The 20,505-nt window shown below is 29.3% G+C and overlaps 1 protein-coding gene across 1 annotated transcript; it reads right to left on the minus strand.

Moving 5' to 3' along the window:
* Positions 1-12,784: 12,784 nt before the first annotated feature.
* On the minus strand, positions 12,785-18,481 carry LOC114165191 (vinorine synthase-like). Its single transcript, XM_028049854.1, has 4 exons — positions 18,299-18,481; positions 13,999-14,594; positions 13,097-13,879; positions 12,785-12,955 (listed from the first exon to the last, which is right to left on the minus strand). The coding sequence occupies exons 1-3, from the start codon at positions 18,479-18,481 to the stop codon at positions 13,108-13,110; spliced, it is 1,551 nt and encodes a 516-aa protein (XP_027905655.1). The 3' UTR covers positions 12,785-12,955; positions 13,097-13,107.
* Positions 18,482-20,505: the final 2,024 nt, after the last annotated feature.

Here is a 20,505-nt window from a genome sequence, read left to right on the forward strand (position 1 = left end):
AGTATATAAAACTAAAGATGTATTGGAGGTTGTATTTTAAATCTTGAACTCATTCTCTTTTTGTATAGATTTAGAGAATTTGATTATTGTTTCTATATATCGTAGTCTCGGATCATGCAATATATTCATGTAGAGATTTTGTTCTTTATCTTTCGACTTGATGATAGAGAACGCTTATTTTAAAAAGATATGATTATATCTTCTCAACCTTCATGAATAACTCTATTAAAGAAAACTTTTCAAATAAAATGTGTAGATATAGATAATTAAGTATAATAAAGTGTAATCGTATAGAACTATTTGTTTCCACAATTAATCTTTAGAGACATTGGTTGATTTAATTTGAAAAATAAATTTTCCATTAAAAGTAATTTTAACTTGGTTTTTAATCCATTTATCATTAAGGCGACATCTAAAGAACTATTAAATGAGATCCATTTATCATTAAGGCCATATCTAAAGATTAATTATTCTAATAATCCATTTATTAATTATATGTTTGAATCCAAATATATATACCATTCTAGAAATCATCATTTAAATAATATTTTTATGATTAATCATGAGTTGAAAACCAAGTTACTGGTAGTTGTTGTTAAAGAATCCATATTTTTTACCTTAACATGGTAAGTACACTAAAAAGAAATTGCTTTCATTTCTTTATAACATGCTATTTTAATCATCTTTCTTCTAGGAGAAAGAACTGTTTCATCTAATACATATTGTTGAAGTTTTCAAGAAAACTTATTTATGATAGGGTAACAGTCACTTTGTGGATGAATGATATAGCAAACACATGTGAATTTGGTATTTTTTATGTTATTTCTTTTATTATAACATGTACTATATATGTGATATAATTTATATTATTGAATAATAAGAGGAATTTGAGAGGACATTTATGTAAGTTAGATCAAAGAGTACATCTTATATGTTACACCATCATAATCATCCCTACTAGAGCCTATAGAGGAAAGAAAATAAGGACTAAAGGTTGGATTTTTACTACAAGTAGAAAGTAAAAAGGTTGAATATATGAGGTTGGAGGGCTCACATATACTTTCAAATATGGGGATAGACTCACATATCATGGAGGTTTAAGATGATTTCCAAGAGATTGTTCAGCTAAAAGAACAAGTCCAACATTATAGGAAGGATGGTGAGAGATTAAGTCATTAATTACAATAACTTATTAGTTTTGTCCTCCATTTCCTTCCAACATATGCACAAACCCCATTTCAACAAACAACAAAATCCACATGAACAAGGCTAACATGGAGATATTGATTACTCCAACTATAAAAAGTTAAAACATTTTCAAACTGGACTTCTTTTGAATTATTTTTTCAACTTTAATGATTATGTATTTTGTTTGGATCATTTAATTTGCATTTTAAAACATCTAGATTATGTTTGAATTAGATTTGGATTAAGTTAGTACTTGATTTAAAATATGTGTTTTTGGTACTTAATTTGGGTTACTCTTCTTAGAAATTCATTTTAGATTATGTGTTGTTAGAACTTGATTTAGATTATATGAGGTTAGTTCTTGACTTGAATTATATGTTAAAAGAACTTAATTTTACATTGTGTTATTAGAATTTAATTTGGATTTTTATTAGAACATGATTGGATTATGTGTCGTTAGAACTTAATTTTGTTTATATTCTTTTAGAACTTCAATTTTATTTTTTATTGTTAGAACTTGATTTGGTTATGACTTTATGTTATTTTGGTTATGGGATCTCCATGAATAATGCAATTTGGTCTCATTAAGCGGATAATGTTCAATCTCCCAAGTTTATCTCTAGAAAAATTGAAATAGTGGCATCAGAGTCAATGACTTATTTGAGTGATTGGCTTAAATGAGAACAAACATGTCTCATTATAGTAAAAACCTAATATACACTTGAGAGAGAAAGAGTATTTCCAATAGTGGTATTAAAGCCAAGTTATTTGTCTTGTTGTGGTATAAAGTCACATTAGAGGGACAAACTATTAGAAATCAATGAGTTGAAAGTATCACATTGATAACAAATGAGAAAGTTGAGTAACATATAAAAGTGACAAATCGGGTGAACCAATCTCGTTTTGGTTTGCCAGGTCGTTGGCCCTCTAAAAATGGGGTGGGAGAAGCTAAAAATCCTAACCCACCTTACTAAAGGGCTTGACTCACCAAAATTTTTTTAAAATTTATTTATTTATTTCTAATTTAATATTTTTAAAATTTGTTGCTTTATGTATTTTTATATATTAAATAAGTAATTAAATAAGTATTTTTTATGTTTTAAATAATTAATTAATATCTCTAATCGAATAAATTAAAATAATTATTATTTTTATACATTAAATTACTCTAATATAGTTAATAATTGAAACTTAATTTGTAAATGTTAATAATTTAAAGGGTTAAATATGTTTTTAGTTCCTAAATTTTAACACGAAAATGGAATTCATCTTTGTCCTAAATTTTTATACAATTTGGTCCTCAAACTTTAAAAATGAATGGCTATAATCTTTATAACCCAATTATGTTAAAAAAAAAATTGACATGTCAAACAACGTTTTGAATTAGTGTTGGAATTGTTTACAACATTTGATACATTCTAGCTCAAATGTTAGTCTAGAATAACATTTAACATGTAAAGAAAATTAACATCATTGGTTTAAAGGACTTTCCATTCATGTTTAAAATTTTGAAAACAAAAATTATTCTTACAAATCTGACTATATATCCTGCAAAGACTCCAAATAGTCAAAGTCTTCAATTTCAAGGGGTACTCATCCTCTTCCGTCCTAGTAAAGGTTGTGCCTATAAAAGACACTCGAACATTTAAGTTAGCTAAATGTGTTAAATAACAATAAATTATTACAATGAATGTAACCAAATTACCTCGTGTAATGTGCTATAAATACCACATTCTATAGTTCATTGTTAATTGGCCCGGCCTGGTTCATGTGGATAATTACTTTGCTTAGTCTTTAATTAATTAACTCTAATAATGATGCTTTAATGATAATGCTAATTCATTCAACACAATCAACGTATTTTATGAACTCGACTTTGGTCATTGAGTAGTCGACCAAGTCATGAAGGTACGCCCTTATGTTGTTGGGGCCGAGTATTACCAGGTAAAGGTGGCTAAGAGGTGTCTGATAAGTGGCGACCATCCTAAGATTTGCCTAGCGAGTAGGCAACCATCCTGGTGAGTTTACAACCATCCTGGTGAGTAAGCAACCATCTTGGTTAGTAGGCGACCATGCTAGTGAGTAGATGGTCATCTTGGTGATTAGACAACCATCATGGTAAGTAAGCAACCATCTTGGTGAGTAGACGACCATGCTAGTGAGTAGGTGGCCATCCTGGTGAATAGGCAGCCATCCTGGTAAGTATTCATGTTATGGGTTGAGTACATCTAAGCTAGGATGAGTGAGATATACTTCGACACATATTGTACAAATATATATTACAATTTCGAATAAAAACGAATTTCAATTTCACATTTATGATTATAAACTAAAAACATATTTAACATATTTTAAATTACAAAATTATTGTATATTTGCATATTCAAGTAATATAATAAAAAAAATTTATTATTTTTTATTTAAAAAAATAATACAGACTAGCGGGTTAATCTGTCTTATCTACCTCTTGCTTACTAATTTGGCGGAACAAGAGAAAAAAAAAAGGAAAACTTACTAAATAAAAACCTCAACGCTTGCTAAATCAACCCGTAAATCAAGATTTGTTTTGGCACTCCTAGCAGTATATATATGAAAAATAAACCTACAAACAGTGGTGGAGTATAATAGGACTTGGGGTCATGGCCCCCAAAAATTTTGATTTTTTTTAATTTATGTAGTTAAATTTTTTAAAGTTTTTTATATTATGTATGCTCAAAATTTTTGATTTTTTTTAATTTATATAATTAAAAATTTTGAAACTTTTTAAATTATGTATAGTATTTAAACTTTTTTAAATTATGTGTAGTATATAAAAAATCAAATAAAATTAAATCTTTTTTTATTTGATTTATAAATCATAATATTTAATATTAAATGATAACAAAATTTGAAATGAAATATAATAAAAAATAAAAAAAAAATTATTAAAATATTTTTTAATTGTCTCGGGAGTTTGTTCTCATATTTTACTTTTACTGTTTTTTTTAAAGAGAAAAATAATTGTTGCCTCTACTGTTATCTCTTATATGTTCTCTCCCCTTCTTTAAAATAAATACTTTTTTTGTCTTATTTGATAGTGAAATATTAGTTTAATGGTTAAAATTATTTTTTATCTAATGAGCTTTTTGTATATTCATGGCAATTACATTAAATTTTTATATTATAGTAAATAAAAGTTATTTATATAATTAATGTGAAACAATTACAATATGATTGATAATGAGTTAGAAAATAAAAAATAATTAGATAGAATATATCGAAATATTATTTTACATGATTAAAATAAACAATAAAGAATGTTTAAAGTTTACAAATGTGTGTCTAAGAAATAATTTGAGAAACTATTGAAAAAAATCGCACAAAGGAAATCAAATGTATAATCAATGGTATAATAAGATGAAAAATATCTTAGAGATCTAAGAAAACTTTTCAAATTTCAACATACATACTCAATGGTTGAAAAATAACAAAAATTATTTTAACAAAACAAAAGTGTTCTTCAACTTAAACAAAAATCAATAATAATAATAATAATAATAATAATAATAATAATAATAAGTAAAGAATTTTTTTTATATTATATTAATTTAAGTGTATTAAACATATTCTCATGTGAAAGGAAAATATATAATAAATAAAAATATTAAAAAATTATAGAAATATTCAAATGTGAGGTATAACAATTTTTTAATTGACATACATCATTTTAACATAATTACATATATTGGAGATGCGAATGAGTTTCATGACAAAACAACTAATTAGAATAAATAAAAAATAAAAAGTATATATATATATATATATATATATATATATGATTACTTAATTAATTGTGAATATTTTAATAATTTAAATAGGGACGGAGATATATGGCGGGGACGGGTATTATGACGGGATATATACATCCCCGTACCCATCCCCATACCCAATTAAAAAAGTCGGGGATTCCTCATACCCATACCCATACCCAGTCAATGCGGGACTTCTCCGTCAAAACAGGGACGGGTTCGAACAATATCCACGGGGACGAGTTTATTTGTCATCTCTAGTTTTGTCTCTGTACATGTAAGATAAAATAATTTTGCAAAAACAATCGTTTATTGTTTTCAACTTCTTGAGACATTAAAAAAAAAAAAAACCAACAACTCATTTTCAAAAAGGAAACTATTTTTCTTTTGTGAAAAAGAGTATGTAACTTTGTTTAATTTTTTTATCATCGTGAATGAATAATTTTTCAAGTATTTCTCAGCTACATATCCTTAATTGAGTTTCTGTTCATGCATTGACAAAAGAAATTATAGAAGAAATTGTCTGCTATCGATAAGTATTTTTTAATGTATATCTATATTTTAGAGGAAGTATCCGAAAATAGTAAAGTTAAATTAAAATGCGCAATGTCAATTAAAATTTTTATATATCATATAAATCTTGCAGTATAAAAACATTTATTTTAGTAATGAAAAAAAAAAAGAAGCTAAACTAACTGCCTTATTTTGAGACTTAATTACTTTTTTCCTCTTACGCAACATTTATTAATGGGTGAAAACAGTATTAAGTGACATTTTAATTAACCTAAAACTTAGTTGATTTTACTTATATGAAAAGGAGAAGAGAGTAATTGTTTTCTTCATAATTGCACGAAATTCATTAACCAATTTTTGTTTTTTATGTATAAGGTCCGGTAATTATTCTTGATACGCTAGCCTATGTGATCTAATCCAATACCAACGCGGATGTCAAAAAAATCCGTACCCGCGGATAAAATCCGTAACGGTTAGGAAATAGATATTAAAAATGGATATTTGTTACTCGTGAGTATGGGTATTTTGATACCCGCATGTTAACGGCGCAGGTATGGGTATCATAGTATCCGTACCTGTGGATACCCGTACTCATGGATACCCGTACCCGTTGAATTTTAATTCACCAAAATACCCTTATATATATATATATATATATATATATATATTAGTAAAAAACATTGAGTCTTCATTTAGTAATGGTGGTTGGATTCTTACCCCACATTGGATTAGAGTAGATTACTTCCAGAAACTGTGGAGGCATTGATATGTCTCCAAGATTGGTTATGGACTAACATGGAAGGTAATGAAATTAACATTTTTACTTAGATATTTTAATTAAGTGATTGTTAAAAATTTTTAATGAACTTCTTATGTTTTCAAGTTTTTCTAGATTAAAATTGGACAACATGAAACTTTATACAATGTTGCAAGATGTGGACATTGATGAAGTTAGTAATTTCTTTAATATTTCATTCAAAAATAAACTACAATATAAATTGTTAATGATTTTTTATTTGTCTGTTTTTCAGGAATCAATCGGAGAAAGTGGGCTTGTTGATCCAAACACTAATTATGGTTAAATATTTGTTTTTTAAAATATTTTTGTAAATACCTGCGGGTACATGTGGATATCCGCAGATATAAAAAAAAATAGACGGGTACCTGCATAACGGATACCCGACAGATATGGGTACGGGTACATGGGGAATATTTATCCAGCGGGTAGGGTTCGGGGCAGCTACTACCCGTACCCTACCCGCCCCGTTGACATCCCTAGCCAACATGTAATGTAAGACTCACTCTCTATTTAAAAAAAGTTTTGGGTCCCCCAAATTTTATTCATTTCGATCAGATTGTGAATTCAAAGGATTTTATTGTCTAACATAATAAGTCTACAACAAAATCAAGTATTTGCAAAAATCTTTTATACTTTATACATAAATATTCCTTTTCGTTAACATATAATTCAACATAAAAGAAATGTAATAAATTTTAACAAAATGTAATTTATATTGTTTTATTAGTTCGAAAACTTTCTTATTGGTGAGCCACAAAAATTGCACCTATTAAAGCAACTAAAAGAATTATTGAAATGAGTTCAAATGGAAGAAAAAAAAATCTGTTGATAAAAGGTCCAGGGTCAGCCCACTTGTTATCCCTAAGACTCCCCTTCCAACCATTCACTTCCTATTCTGTCTTCTTATTCCAAACAGTTCACGTTCCTTCTCCCCCTCCTAAAACAGACGTTCTGCTAAGGCTTGAGCTACGACCTCCTCCGAGCTCATTGAACCTCCTCCATGTAAGTTGAACTAAACCTTCATCCCTTTTTCCATTTTGTTTCTGTTCCGAAGTTTTGGTATGATTCTGTTTGTGGTCATGGCCTCACTGTTTCTTTCTTGATCTTGGTTTTCAGCTCCTTAAGTAGTAGTTCTGCTGTGGTGCTCTGTTGTTGGAGCTTGTTTGACTGAGTTAATCTCTTAAGGTAAGGGAAGCTAGGACTTTAAAACTTTTTTTAAAAGTTTCTTGCATGATTTTGGTCTTGAATCGTGCTTAAAATGTTGGTTTGATGTTCGTGGTTGTGTTTTTTTAGTTTTGTTGTTTGATATTTTTGGTTTTTGCATGTTGAAACTTGTGAAAACCTACTATTTTAGCTTAAGCGAGATCAGTTTAGCTTAAGCGATATCAGTTTAGTTTAAGCGAGATCAGTCTAGCTTAAGCGAGAATTTCTAGCTTAAGCGAGAATAGCATAATTCCACTTTGCTCTTTGTTCGAATTTTAGCTTAAGCGAGAATTTCTAGTTTAAGCAATGTTGACATGTGAAGCCAAGGTGGTAGGTTTCTTGAAGATTTAATGAAGATTTGATGAAGCTTTTTGAACTACTTGGAAGCCATTACCATTGGAATGAAGCCTACATTGATGAAGATAACGAGATTTGATGGTATTCATGGTGATCAAGGCTGAAACGTGTGCTCTCCACATGGTTACATCATTTAGAAAGTGTATTTGAAGTTTGTAATTCATATTGTAGACCTTGTAGCATTAATTCGATGTTTTTGGTCTTTGTTGTGTTTTTTAATCTGTTGAATGGTTTTTCAACAGGTTAAAATGTCTCTTTTAATTTATTGAATGGTTTTTCAACAGGTTAAAAGGTTGGCTGCAATAGTCTTAAACTGTAACTAATTCAATAAGTTGATTTATTTTTTAGTCGACTGATTTCACTTAAGTCAAGTGAAATTAACCGATTGATTTGGAGATCAACCTGTTGAATTTCGTAACAGTTTGATAATAAGAGCTATGATTTTCGAAGGAGAGGTATTCCGATCATTTTTTAGCACGAAATTATTCTAGAAACTTGTGGAAACTCTCTCTTTCGTGATCATTCAGACTGTAGTAGTTGAAGATTGATCTTGGATCAATTCTTGGAGCCTTTGGCTTGAGTTTGAAGCTTGGAAAAAGTGGTTTGTGGTAGGATGAGCTATGCTACCACTGAGGTTTGATCTTTCTCAAGCTTTGTGTGTGTGCCTGGTGGTTTTCCAGGTCTGCAAGAGGGTTCCTGCTGTGCTGATGTGATTCGTGTGTGATTTAAGAGTCTTTTGTGTGGTTTTTACATATTTTGAAAGTGTAAGAGTGGACACTTTGTAAATCTTTTGAAATAGTGCAAAGTCAAGCTCAAGTTGCCTTGACAAACTGGATGTAGCTCAGGTTTGAGTGAACCAGTATAAAAATCTTGTAACCTCATCTTTTCTCTAATCATTCTTTCTTGCATAATCATTTAAAGTTTAAAGAACTTGTGTTTTAATCATCTTTTTCGTGTTCTTGCATGTTTTCATGACATCTGCAGCATTAAGCATCTTTGCATAATCATTCAGAACTTGTCTTGATCATTCTTGTGCATTGTTCATGGTTTAAAACTCGAATATGCATTTATTCATTTTTCCAGTATTTCAGTCGATTGTTTTTCTGTTTCAATCGGTTGATTATACCATAACAGAATCTGTTTAGTAAAATCAATCGATTAACTCTGATTTTGACCGATTGAAAGTATACAAAAAAATAGCTTTTGCATCCTAACTTGGTGATCTAATTGATTCAAATAAATGGTGGTTTTTAGCTTTCAAAGATAGCCTAAATTTTTAACTAGCCAATTCACCCCCCCCCTTCTTGACATTTCAACCATTTCAAAACTAACAAGCAAGACTAGTCTAACTTAAGTGAGATCATTCTAGCTTAAGCGAGAATTGCTGCAGAATTTTAATTTCTTATTTTAACTTGTGATTGAGTGAGTTAAAGTTAAAATTATGATGTATGAAGTTATGCATGAATTATGTGACATTTTTTGACCTGTACTTGATGTGTTTAGCTTGGGATGATAATTATTCTGAGATAACATGTGGAATGTTGATGATGAAAGAGTTTCAAGGGAAATTCTTGGTGATGGTGTGGTTAGTGTATGTCTTGATATAGGAGATGTCTAGATAAATGAATGTATTATGAACTCTAATAATCGTTCACACTCATATAGAGTAGAATAAATTATGTGGTGAGAGTGGCAGAAGATTCTAGTCTTAGGACATGTTTGGGCCCAAGGCATAATGGGATTAACCTTATGTGTGGTTGGGTGATAACCCCTTGTGTTTGGACTCTACAGAGTTTAGAAACCAACACAACTGCATACTTCCTTTAGAAGTCTATATCAAGTGCATAATCCGGATAATCGAGTCGAGAGTCCATTAATTGTTTAGATGAAGATAAGTATGTGAATTATTCCTTGATTGTATGTTGCTTGTGTTTCATAACTTGTTTATTTAAGTGTTAAAAATTAATTTCACTAGCTTACCCTTTTTATCTGTATTTGTGTTCTTTGTTTGGCTTTTTATATTTGCGATGATCACCAAATCCTTGGTGTGAGCAGACATGGAGACTTTCGGTGCTCGTGATCTTGGTAGAGGTGTTTGTGAGCAACTCTTTTTTGTTAACTGTTTCATGTTTAGTCTATGTTTAAGGTATTGTATTGTGCCTTTGGGTATTCCTTCCGGTATATTATGGATAACTATAATGATTAATTCTTATATATTTTCTGTCGGTACTCTATTTTATACTATAAACATGTGACGTTTTATTTTATTAGATTTATTCTATTAAATTGGATGTTACATGTAACATCTCTAAAATATTTTTTATTCATTTATACGTGATTATGTGAATATAAATTGTAAAAAAATAGTAAGTTTAGATCTTATTTTTCAAATGAAAATTAAAAGAAGTTTTATCAGAACTAAATTTCAAATTTTAATACTAATAAATAATATTTTTGTGAAAACAAAATATATAACTTACTCATTGTAAAAAATACATTGTAGGCGGTTGAGGAAATTTTCAAGGTTTTCTGCGTTGAAGATTTGCAGAAATATATGTCCAACTTCTCTCGATAATTTCTATTTCTCTTAAGAAATATATTTTCTCATACATAAGATAACATTTTTAAATAACTTTTTATTTTTTTATTTTTTAATATTTTAAAATCACTTAAAAAGTATCATTTTATATTATAAAAAATATTAAAATTTAATTATCAAAATATCATAATTGTTCTCTTAAAATGCTATGCTATTTTTATCAATTTTGGGACGGAAGGTTAAATTTGGCTAGAGTGCCAAACCGATCATGTGGGAAGTAAGGCTAAATTTGGCTAAAGCGCCAAACCGATAATGTGACAGGCTTTTCTTATCTATTTTCAAACATGATATCCGTTAGCAATTTTAAAATTGAACAACTCTTTTAAATATCATGAAAATTTTATTTAAATTTCAGATTGATAAGGTAAAAAATTAATTTGACAACTTTAAACTTAAAGAAAAACACTGGTAACCACAACTTTGTTTAACCTTTTACAATTTAATATACGAACAGCTAAATTGTAAATAACAAAAATACTTATGAGGCCAATTGTAATACTTTCAGCAAGTAGAAACAAAGATAGCCTAAACATGTGGCCCCGTAAAAGAAAAAACCTATTTCACTAAACATGAGATATATACATTTTTGGAAACTCCAAATTAGCTCTATTAAAATTGTTATCCAAAACCTTTTAGTATTTTCCATTTAATAAAAATTTGAATTTGGTTCTAAAAGTAACTAATGCTTTTAGATCAACCGTTACTAATGTAATCATTTAGATATTTAGGCTCTGTTCGTTTGAATAGATAGTAACAAAGCACTGATTTACAAAGATGGATGAAAAAATATTTTTCATGTTCTTATTAAATAATTCAAGCGCAACAGCAGAGATGGATTTGCGCGATTCTTGACAAAATCCATTCACTCATATTTGAGTGAATTTGAACAAATATAAACCCATTTTACTTTTATGTCCTTTTTATATTATATATAATTAATAATATATGCATTAACTAATAATATATTTGTATATAATAATATGTATAATAATTTTTATAATTAATTAATAATAATAAAAAATATATATAAATATTTATAATAATTAATGATAATTACTATATTGTTAAATTTTAATATTTTTAATTCATTTAATAATCATTTAATTTTATTTTTACCTTCAAAAATATTTTAATAATTTTCAAATTTTTATCTATTAAAACTTTTTTTAATCTATTACATCAATCAAATCACTCACTAACTTTTTTAAAATTCATCTCCAAATCCACTCTTGTTATTCTCTAAATCCATTCAAAAAAACACACATATTCATCTACTCAAATCAACACAAATCCATCAGACTCTCTCTTAAATCTATCCTACCAAGTGAACATAGCCTTAAAGATTTTTACATGCAATTAATTTGATAAAATTTGTGCAGATTTATTAATATTAGAGCTAAATAAGCCGTTGGGGTTTGTTTAAACATACATACATGGTTATTTTGAACTCGAAGTCGTAAACGTAGTTCAGTTGATTTTTTTTATTTTTAAATAGGGTGAAGTCATAAGAACTCGTAATAAAATTAAGATTGAAGTCGTTATGATATATGTCGATTTTCTTTTATAAAAGTAAAGTTGTTATAATGCAAACCAGTCTAAGTGTAAAAGAAAATAGAGTCGCCCAAGACTTAAAGACGATTTCAGTTCAATGTTTTTTTTTTAAATTAATTTTTTTAAGTGTAATTAAATATTTTCTTAATTGGATGAAGCTTTATCCAATCTTTCAATGTATTTTATTATGTGATTTTAATGTAATGATCTTAATATATTTAATTTAATGAAAAATATTGTTAAATCTAACTAATTGTATCTACCATTTACAAAATTTTACCAATTAATTATGTTAATTTATTTACCAATCAACTAAAATTAAAAAAGAAAATCTATAGTGTTAAAAACAATTAATATATATATATATATATATATATATATATATATATATATATATATATATATATATATATATATAATTGGGACGTTTAAAAAAATACGGAGTCGTTATAAATCCTGACGACTTTATTTGTCTGATGCACTAAAATCGATTTATATGATGATAACTTGAGTTTTAATGTCATCATCAATCTTATTGACTTCGTCCTCCTGATTCACAAGTCAAAAGACTCTGAGTTTTAAACAACCTGAAATAAAAAACCCATATCTAGGCTCTAATTTCTATTAAAAATAGTCCACGGATCTTAAATTAATTTTAATTCTAATAAATTGTACTCTTCTTCTAAAACCCACGGATGATACAATAGTGTCTACAGCCATCAAAATATAATTAAAAATAATTCTAATACACTTTAAGGTGTTTTTAAATTAAATAAAATTCGAATAAAAATATTAAATTTAAATACAAAGTCCAATAAACATTGAGTCACGTAACAAAATATAAAATACAGTTAGAAAACAAAAGATAACAACATTGCATTCATATATCAATGATATTTGGTTTTCATCCTTGACGCGGCAGAATCTTCACTTGCTGAAGCTTTGTCCATTGTTCATCTACATACAAAAAAATTACTCTAATTCATCATTATAAAAAATAAATAATGAAATTATAATATATTAAGAATCTCAATTCAATTTTAGAGATACGAATCTAGATAGTGTTTGAAAAAAGAAAAGAAAAAAAAAAAAAAAAACCTTGTTTCTCATTAAGAATCAAACGAGACAAACTGGAGAAGTTCTGGATTTTTCTCAAAATGGACCATGTCACGCGAAGTCAAGGTTATCCATGCCTCAATGCCATCACCAACCTTAGTAGCCATAAAAATGACCACGTTTTTTATAGGCACTCCGATAGTGCGCACGTAACTTGGTTTTCCCCATCCGAAATCCGTTTCATAGAACCCAAACCTCACCCAACTGCTAAAGCTATAACAAGGAACACCCTTTTCTGCGACCATTGTTCTTGCTTCCTTCAAACACTCCATCACCTTATAAAACTCATCACCCTGAACCATACTCAAATATTTTCCATCAACTTTTCTTATCGTTTCCCTCACTCTCTCACCCAAATCGCGCAGCCCCACTTCTCCTTCCACCTCCACCACCGGAGACACCGCCTGTTGCCACAGATTTCCCATGGAATGCTCCGAAAAGGTTTGGGCCATTCGGCTGCGAATGTTCACCGCGTGGGATATCATAGACGCCGGAATTTTTCCTTCCTCTGAATTTGCTTTCGCAGCTTCCAGTGATGATTTCCATATGAGTGCTGTCACGGCTTCAACACTGGTGGGAGTGAAGTCGAAGCTCCCCAACTTTTGCTTCAGTCTAGATATGTTGGTTCTGTTAAACACGAACCTCTTTGTCACAATGTTTTTGTGGCCCATCATGCCGCGAATCAAGCTCATTTCTATCTTCCTCGGCGGAAAAACCAGCGCCGCTTCTTCCAGTTGAGGTAGTATCAGTTTGTTGCCTTCTCCTCTGCAAAAATTAAAATTAATCATATTATAAAATGAACATTCAAATCTTAAGAACGGGATTATATAAGTTTAACTCAAGTTTATAAAATCACTGGGATTTGAAATGTATGACCAATATACCTTGATGTTGCAGCCCAAGAAGTGAGGAAGGATGATGCAGTGGAAGCATCAGTGATCTTGTGTGAGAAGCAGACGCCAAGCGCAAGACCTCCACACGTGAACTGGTTCAACTGAACTGCCATGTTCCCAGTCAGAGTTTCTCTTGCAGGGTTGAAGGGATCGCATGGGAAAAGGTGGTTGATCTGATGAAGGTCAGGGTCTTTGAGAAGGCTTGAGAGTTCCATGGGGACTCTACACTCGGTGAAAACAACGCCCTCATCGTTGCACTCGACGGTTGAGTTGCCTCTGAGGGTTCCGCAAAAGGGGTAATAGAGAGTGAGGACTTCTGATAGTGAAGCCTTCAATTTTTGAGATATTGTTTTGGTGTTTGTGGCGTCGGAAGCAGAGTAAAAGAGGAGAATAGGGACGTAGAACGGAGGAGCCAATTGATCGATGAGAGAGAGTTTGAAGTGTCGAAGCTTATTGGGTGTTGTTGAAGATGGCTTTATTGTGCTCTTAGATACAATCTCTGCTTTCACTTCCATTTCTCTCAACTGAAGCAAGCTATTGCTATGTATAATATAATATAATATGAGACTCTGGTATTCATTTCTTGCCTTTATATAGGGAAAAATCTTGCCTTAATCATCTCTGTATGTAAAGTATAAATAACGTATTTTAAGAGCAAATACTCACGAGAGTATGAATCTAAGATATGAAATCGTGCACGTTAAAATATTGTATTAGTAAATTATAATAAATATTACGATATAACAAAACAATAATTTAAAAGCTGTGTACTGGGTGAAAAAATAAATTAAACAATCAAGATATGTATTATGACCCAAGAATATAAGAAGTGTATTGGCAGAACATCAATTTTGGTACATTTTATTTTTCTTACACAATATAATAATATTTAACATGATTTATGATTATAGATAATATAAATTTAATAAAAAAATAGGAAAAATATTCAGGTTAGACAAGAGAAGTATAACTTAAACTGAACATGATCAACTTTTGTTTGTTCGAATTTGCATAACTTATCGTTTAAAAGGATTTAAAATAACTTAGTCATCTTAAAGTTGTTAGCTACTCTAATAATTAATTTAGATATCAATTTATAAGATACAAAATTATTAATTATTTAAATAATTATTATTATGAATAAAAAATTATAAATTATAATTGATTTCTAAATTGATTTTTAAAATTTAATTATAAAGGTTTTAACTACAAAAAAAAAACATTAGTTGCTAAATATTAAGATTTTTGTTACCAAAAAAATTAGTTTTTATATTAGTTTCTAATTGATTAATGACTAATTTAGTGATCAATTTTAACTTTTTATTTATTATAATGATTATTTTTATTTTATAAATTAGTATCTAAAACGGTTACTATAATAGTTTTTTATAATTGAATTTTAATGAGATATTTTGTGTAGTGTATGACTTTGCTTTCCATCCATAGGGTACAAACTTCGTGGAAGATAAAAAATACATCTTAAATTCACCAAATTCCTTAACAAACTTAGTTTACTCTTTTTTCAAAAAAAATTAATTGAAGAAAAAATTAAGTAAAAAAAGTTTTCCTTAAATAACTTTGAAACAATCGAATTAGAAAAAAATTTAACAAAAGAATATATATATATATATATATATATATACCATTTAAACCATTTAAAAGTGATTTTTACATTAGGAATGTTATTTATAAAATGATATAGTTACCCTTACATATAAGAGATGTCACTTGGAATATGATTGTTCAAAATAAGTGGGACTAGTTTCCTCTAAATGATGTGAGATTTCTTTTAAGTTTTTTTTTTTTTCTTATTTTGAGATGTCACCTATTTTGTACTTAGATGTGAGGCAATGGAGGCTCCAAGATATCTCTATAAAATCTTAAAATTATAAGGAAATATTTGCAGCTATAAAAGTTTTACGAGACTAAGAAAAACATAGAAAATGTTTAATATTTTACTTCCAAAAGTAGTAGAGTCTTCTTCTTTGAAGTTTTATCTTCTTTTATACAGTTAGTTGTAAACCTTGTTATTGGCCTAATTCAAATGGTCCTCTATCAACCAGTTGAGCATTGACTCTTTATTCGAAAAAGGAAGAAAGTCAATTAAATAAAATCTTCAAAGGATTGCATAATTGCTAATATTATGCCTATAATTAAGAAAAATGGCAAGATGAAATTTTTTATTATAGAGATTTAAACGCAACTACTCCTAAAGATGAATATCCAATACCTATAGTTGATATGTTGGTTGATTTTGTAGTGGGTAGTGAAATATTGAATCTCTTATATGGATATTACGGTTATAATTAAATTTATATTAAAGAAAACAACACAACACATTCTAATGTTGTAGGAAATTGGGAACTTACCTACGATTACTTATATCACTTGGAATAGAAAACTTATCAAAGATATTTAAATTTCATTTTTCATGACTAAATGAAAAACTTATACAAGTTTATGTTGATCATATAGTAATAAACTAAAAAACAAAAGAAATAAATAATGTTCACAAGGAGTAGGGTAGGAATTGCAATTATTTCTTTGAATTATATTCTTAATTATCTCTATATATCACTAAAAAAAATTTGAATAATGTGATTAAAAATAATTAGTCACTATACTTATCAATTTATATATACTAATTTATAAATTAAAAATTGTTGGTAACTAAAATAGTTTCAAAAAGTTATAATTAGTTTATAAATTGATAATTAAAATACTTTATATTATGAGTTGATCTATAAACTGGTCACTAACTCGAACTATCAAGATTTTGACTATCAAAATTTTTGTTATTAAAAGAATTGGTCTCTAATTAAAAAAATAAAATTCTAAATTATCTTCTAAACATATTTCTTATTACTAAAATTTGTATTATTTAAGAGTTTTTTTTAGTGTATAAATATATACCTATTTTTATAAACAATATAATGTTCACAAGAAGTTTGAATATAAAACTTTTAAATAAATTATTATTTGCCACTTGTGCGTAGGATAAAAGTATAGGCATAACAAATTTTGTTAGATTTTTGTTTTACAAAATAAAATAAAAACTAGGATTGTGTATCTATTTCAGATATTAAGAATATAATTTGGATATTTTATAAATCAATATTGTCGGTCGATACCTGTACATAATATCATGGAAAACAATTTCGTTAATTATTCTTCATATAAAATATAAATAATTTTTTTTAACAATAATGTGGAAAAGGAGTTTGAACGTTAAGACTTTTATATAAGCTACTCCAGTCTGACCTATGCATGTTAAATTCTAAATCATGTTTATTTCTGTATTATACAGAACTCGGAAAAAATCGGCATGAAATAATGAAATAATACTTGAACTTGACCGTAAATTAAAGTTACTAATGATTAGCAACTAAAACACATAGATCTTGCAATACTTTTAATTAAAGAAAGCCGCCTACTCAAGGATTTACTTAGGACTCTTACTCTAAGTCGTATACCTATGAAAAAGGTCGCCTGCTATAACTTAAATGAAACAGCTAAACCACCCAGATCCATGTGCCAAACATGAAGCTTGGGTCTTGAACCAAGTCCATAAGAACCCAAGTAAAGGTCATATAAACAAGGTAAACTTTGATTAATACTCTATAAATATAAGTGGACTACAATAATTAAAGGTATTCAATTCATTAATACTAAAATTTGAGAAATTGAGATTTGACTTTGAGAGCTCTCGCTGACTTGATCGTTAGAGTCCTTTCTGTAGGTAACCTCCCAAATGTCCCATCCGATAGCTAGATAAGAAGACATACCAAGCAAAATCGTAGAGTATCTGTCTGAGAGGTTCGAAGATTGGGTAAGGCAAGATTTATTTCTCATGATAATCTGCTATTGTTCTGCAGGAACAATTGGCGCCAACTGTGGGCACGAATAACACTTTGCCAATCAAAGAATCTCTGAAGATGGTTTCCACCCGCAACAAAGTTGGCGTCTCAAAAGAGGCTAAAGCAAGATCCAAGGATGTCTTCATAAACCAGGTTGACCTAGCCGCCATCCTTGAAGGGCAAGCTAAGATGCAACAAGAGTTTGCAGACTTCAAGAAACGAAGTGCTAATGGAGCCCTTGAAGTAAGAAAATTCTCGCCTTTGAAGGAAAATAAAGATGGATGCCACACAAAAGGGCAAGGAAAAGGAAGTCCAAGTGGAGTCCAAAACTCTTGTGTGTCAAGAAAGCGAATATAACCTGACCCCTCATACCTTCACCAACCCACCATACACCTACCCTCCCAACCCACCATACACATATCCCCCCAAATTACCAAACCACCACCTTCCCAACTGCTATTAGACATCCCATACCAACATACCCACACAAACGCCGTCATCCCTTCATCGACGACATCACCAAAACCCCTCTCCCTAGCCAATGGAAAGCCTTCACGCTGGAATGCTATTGTGGTGACATGGACCTTAACGAGCACGTCAAAATCTATGTCACCCATGTCAGCTTGTACACTAGTGAAGATGCTGTTATGTGCAAGGCCTTCCCCACCACTATAAGACCCGAAAAATTTAATTAATTAAATAATTAATTAATTAATAAATGTGGGTAGAGGGAGTCTTTATGACACTTAATGCTGACTTTTATGATGTGGAAAAGTACTAGCTCAAATAATTGAGAGTACTTGATTGTGTTTAGAGGACTTGTGTTCAAGTCTTGTGAATGCCATTTGTATGTTATTTTAAGTGGTTATTATTTTAATAATAATATGATGGATCATGATGAGTGATAATATAATCCTAAATTTGTAGGAATTATCATGAAACATGAATTGGTTGAATTGGTTGTGCACTTGCTTTGGAATTGGATGGTTGTGTGTTCAAATCTTATTAAACAAGAATTAGGCTTTCTTTTTGTTAAAATTATTTTTGGCATGGATAAGAAAGGTCAGAAACCCTAGTCGTCAAAGGGGGTAGTCAAAAGGGCTGGAAAACCATCATAAAACAATAATTCAATGGTCATAAAGCTCTTTGTTAATGAAAATTTCGTTTGAATCATTAAAGCCATTAAAATAAAGGTTGTGAAGGGAGAATAATAATGAGTTAAGGGTGAGGGAGAGACCTTTCGATACATTCTATAAATATATGTTTGTTATTATGTAAATCCAAATTAAAATCATATGTATTAAACATTGTCAAAATAAAATTTATAAATTATTGTCATCATAAAAATTCTATTGTTTTATGGATTTGATACTTTATTGAAAGTATTAATAAAGTATTCTAAAGTATCAAATATAATTGAAGTATCTATGCATAATAGGTCATAGGATTGGGTCAATATGTAAATTTAAATCATTACCTATCTTTTATAGTGAGTTAAAAAAGAGAGGACATAATATTAAATTACACATTTCTACATTTGTAAAATGCCTTGATCAACAAATGGACCATAAAATAAGAACTTGTTTTTGTGTTGTATGTTCAGAGTTGTCATTTTAAACCACATATTTTATTGACGGGGGCTTTTTGAAAGCCCCTCAGCTCCAAAAGGCTTATGTAGGTTAGGACAGGGTTCACCCTCCCCCTTCTTACGTCCTTCGCTTCAAGAAACAGTGTGTTCCTTACCTCAAGGGCACCTCCTTTGAAACCATTGCAGCACACATCATGCACTCTTGGATTCTTTCACTCCAACAATCCATACCGTCCAAACTCCTTGTGAATCCCCTTTTCTCTGTCAACGTTAAACGAACAGTTGACCTTCTACAAGAGTATTATCATTATGGGAACAGATTCTTGCTAGAGCTAGAGTGTTGTTGTATGTCATCGAGACCATGGTGGAACGTATCACATGATGAGACAAAGTTAGGAAGAAAAAGAAGAAAATGGATTCTTCTAAAATCTTGGTTCCTCGTGCATGCGTACACTAGTTTCAGTGTGTTCAACGTTGTTCGATTGATATTATGTGACTTACGTAATATTATGTGAGATTACGTAATGTCATTGATATTGAGTGAAATTTTCTTTTTATTGTTCTAAATGTATGGGTTAAATATGTTTTTATCTTTTAACTTTTGGTGAAAATTGAAATTAATTCATTTTTTAAACTTTGACCCAATTAACCCTCAATCTTAGGAAGACATGTGTGTGTGGATTTAATCCTTTTAACCATATTTTGTTAAGTTTATTTGACGTTTTAAACACGTTTCTCAACTTTTCTCAGCTAACATTAAAGCAGAAATGTGTTAAACAATGTAAACAACTTAAATACTATAGTGAAAAACGTGTTTGAAAATGTCAAATAAATTTAGAAAAATTTAGTTACAATAACTAAATTCATACGATTCTTAAATTGATGAACTAAGTTGGACGAAAGTTTTAAAAAGAAATTAATTCTAATTTACACTAAAACTTAAGGGACAAAAAACATATTTAACCCTTAATATATTAAAGAACCAAAATGGAATCTCTTTATGATATTAGGATATAAGGATATAAAAGAGATTTTACTGAATTCTTGTTTTTC

Source organism: Vigna unguiculata, chromosome 10 (genome assembly GCF_004118075.2).
Source record: "Vigna unguiculata cultivar IT97K-499-35 chromosome 10, ASM411807v1, whole genome shotgun sequence".
Lineage (NCBI taxonomy): Eukaryota > Viridiplantae > Streptophyta > Magnoliopsida > Fabales > Fabaceae > Vigna > Vigna unguiculata.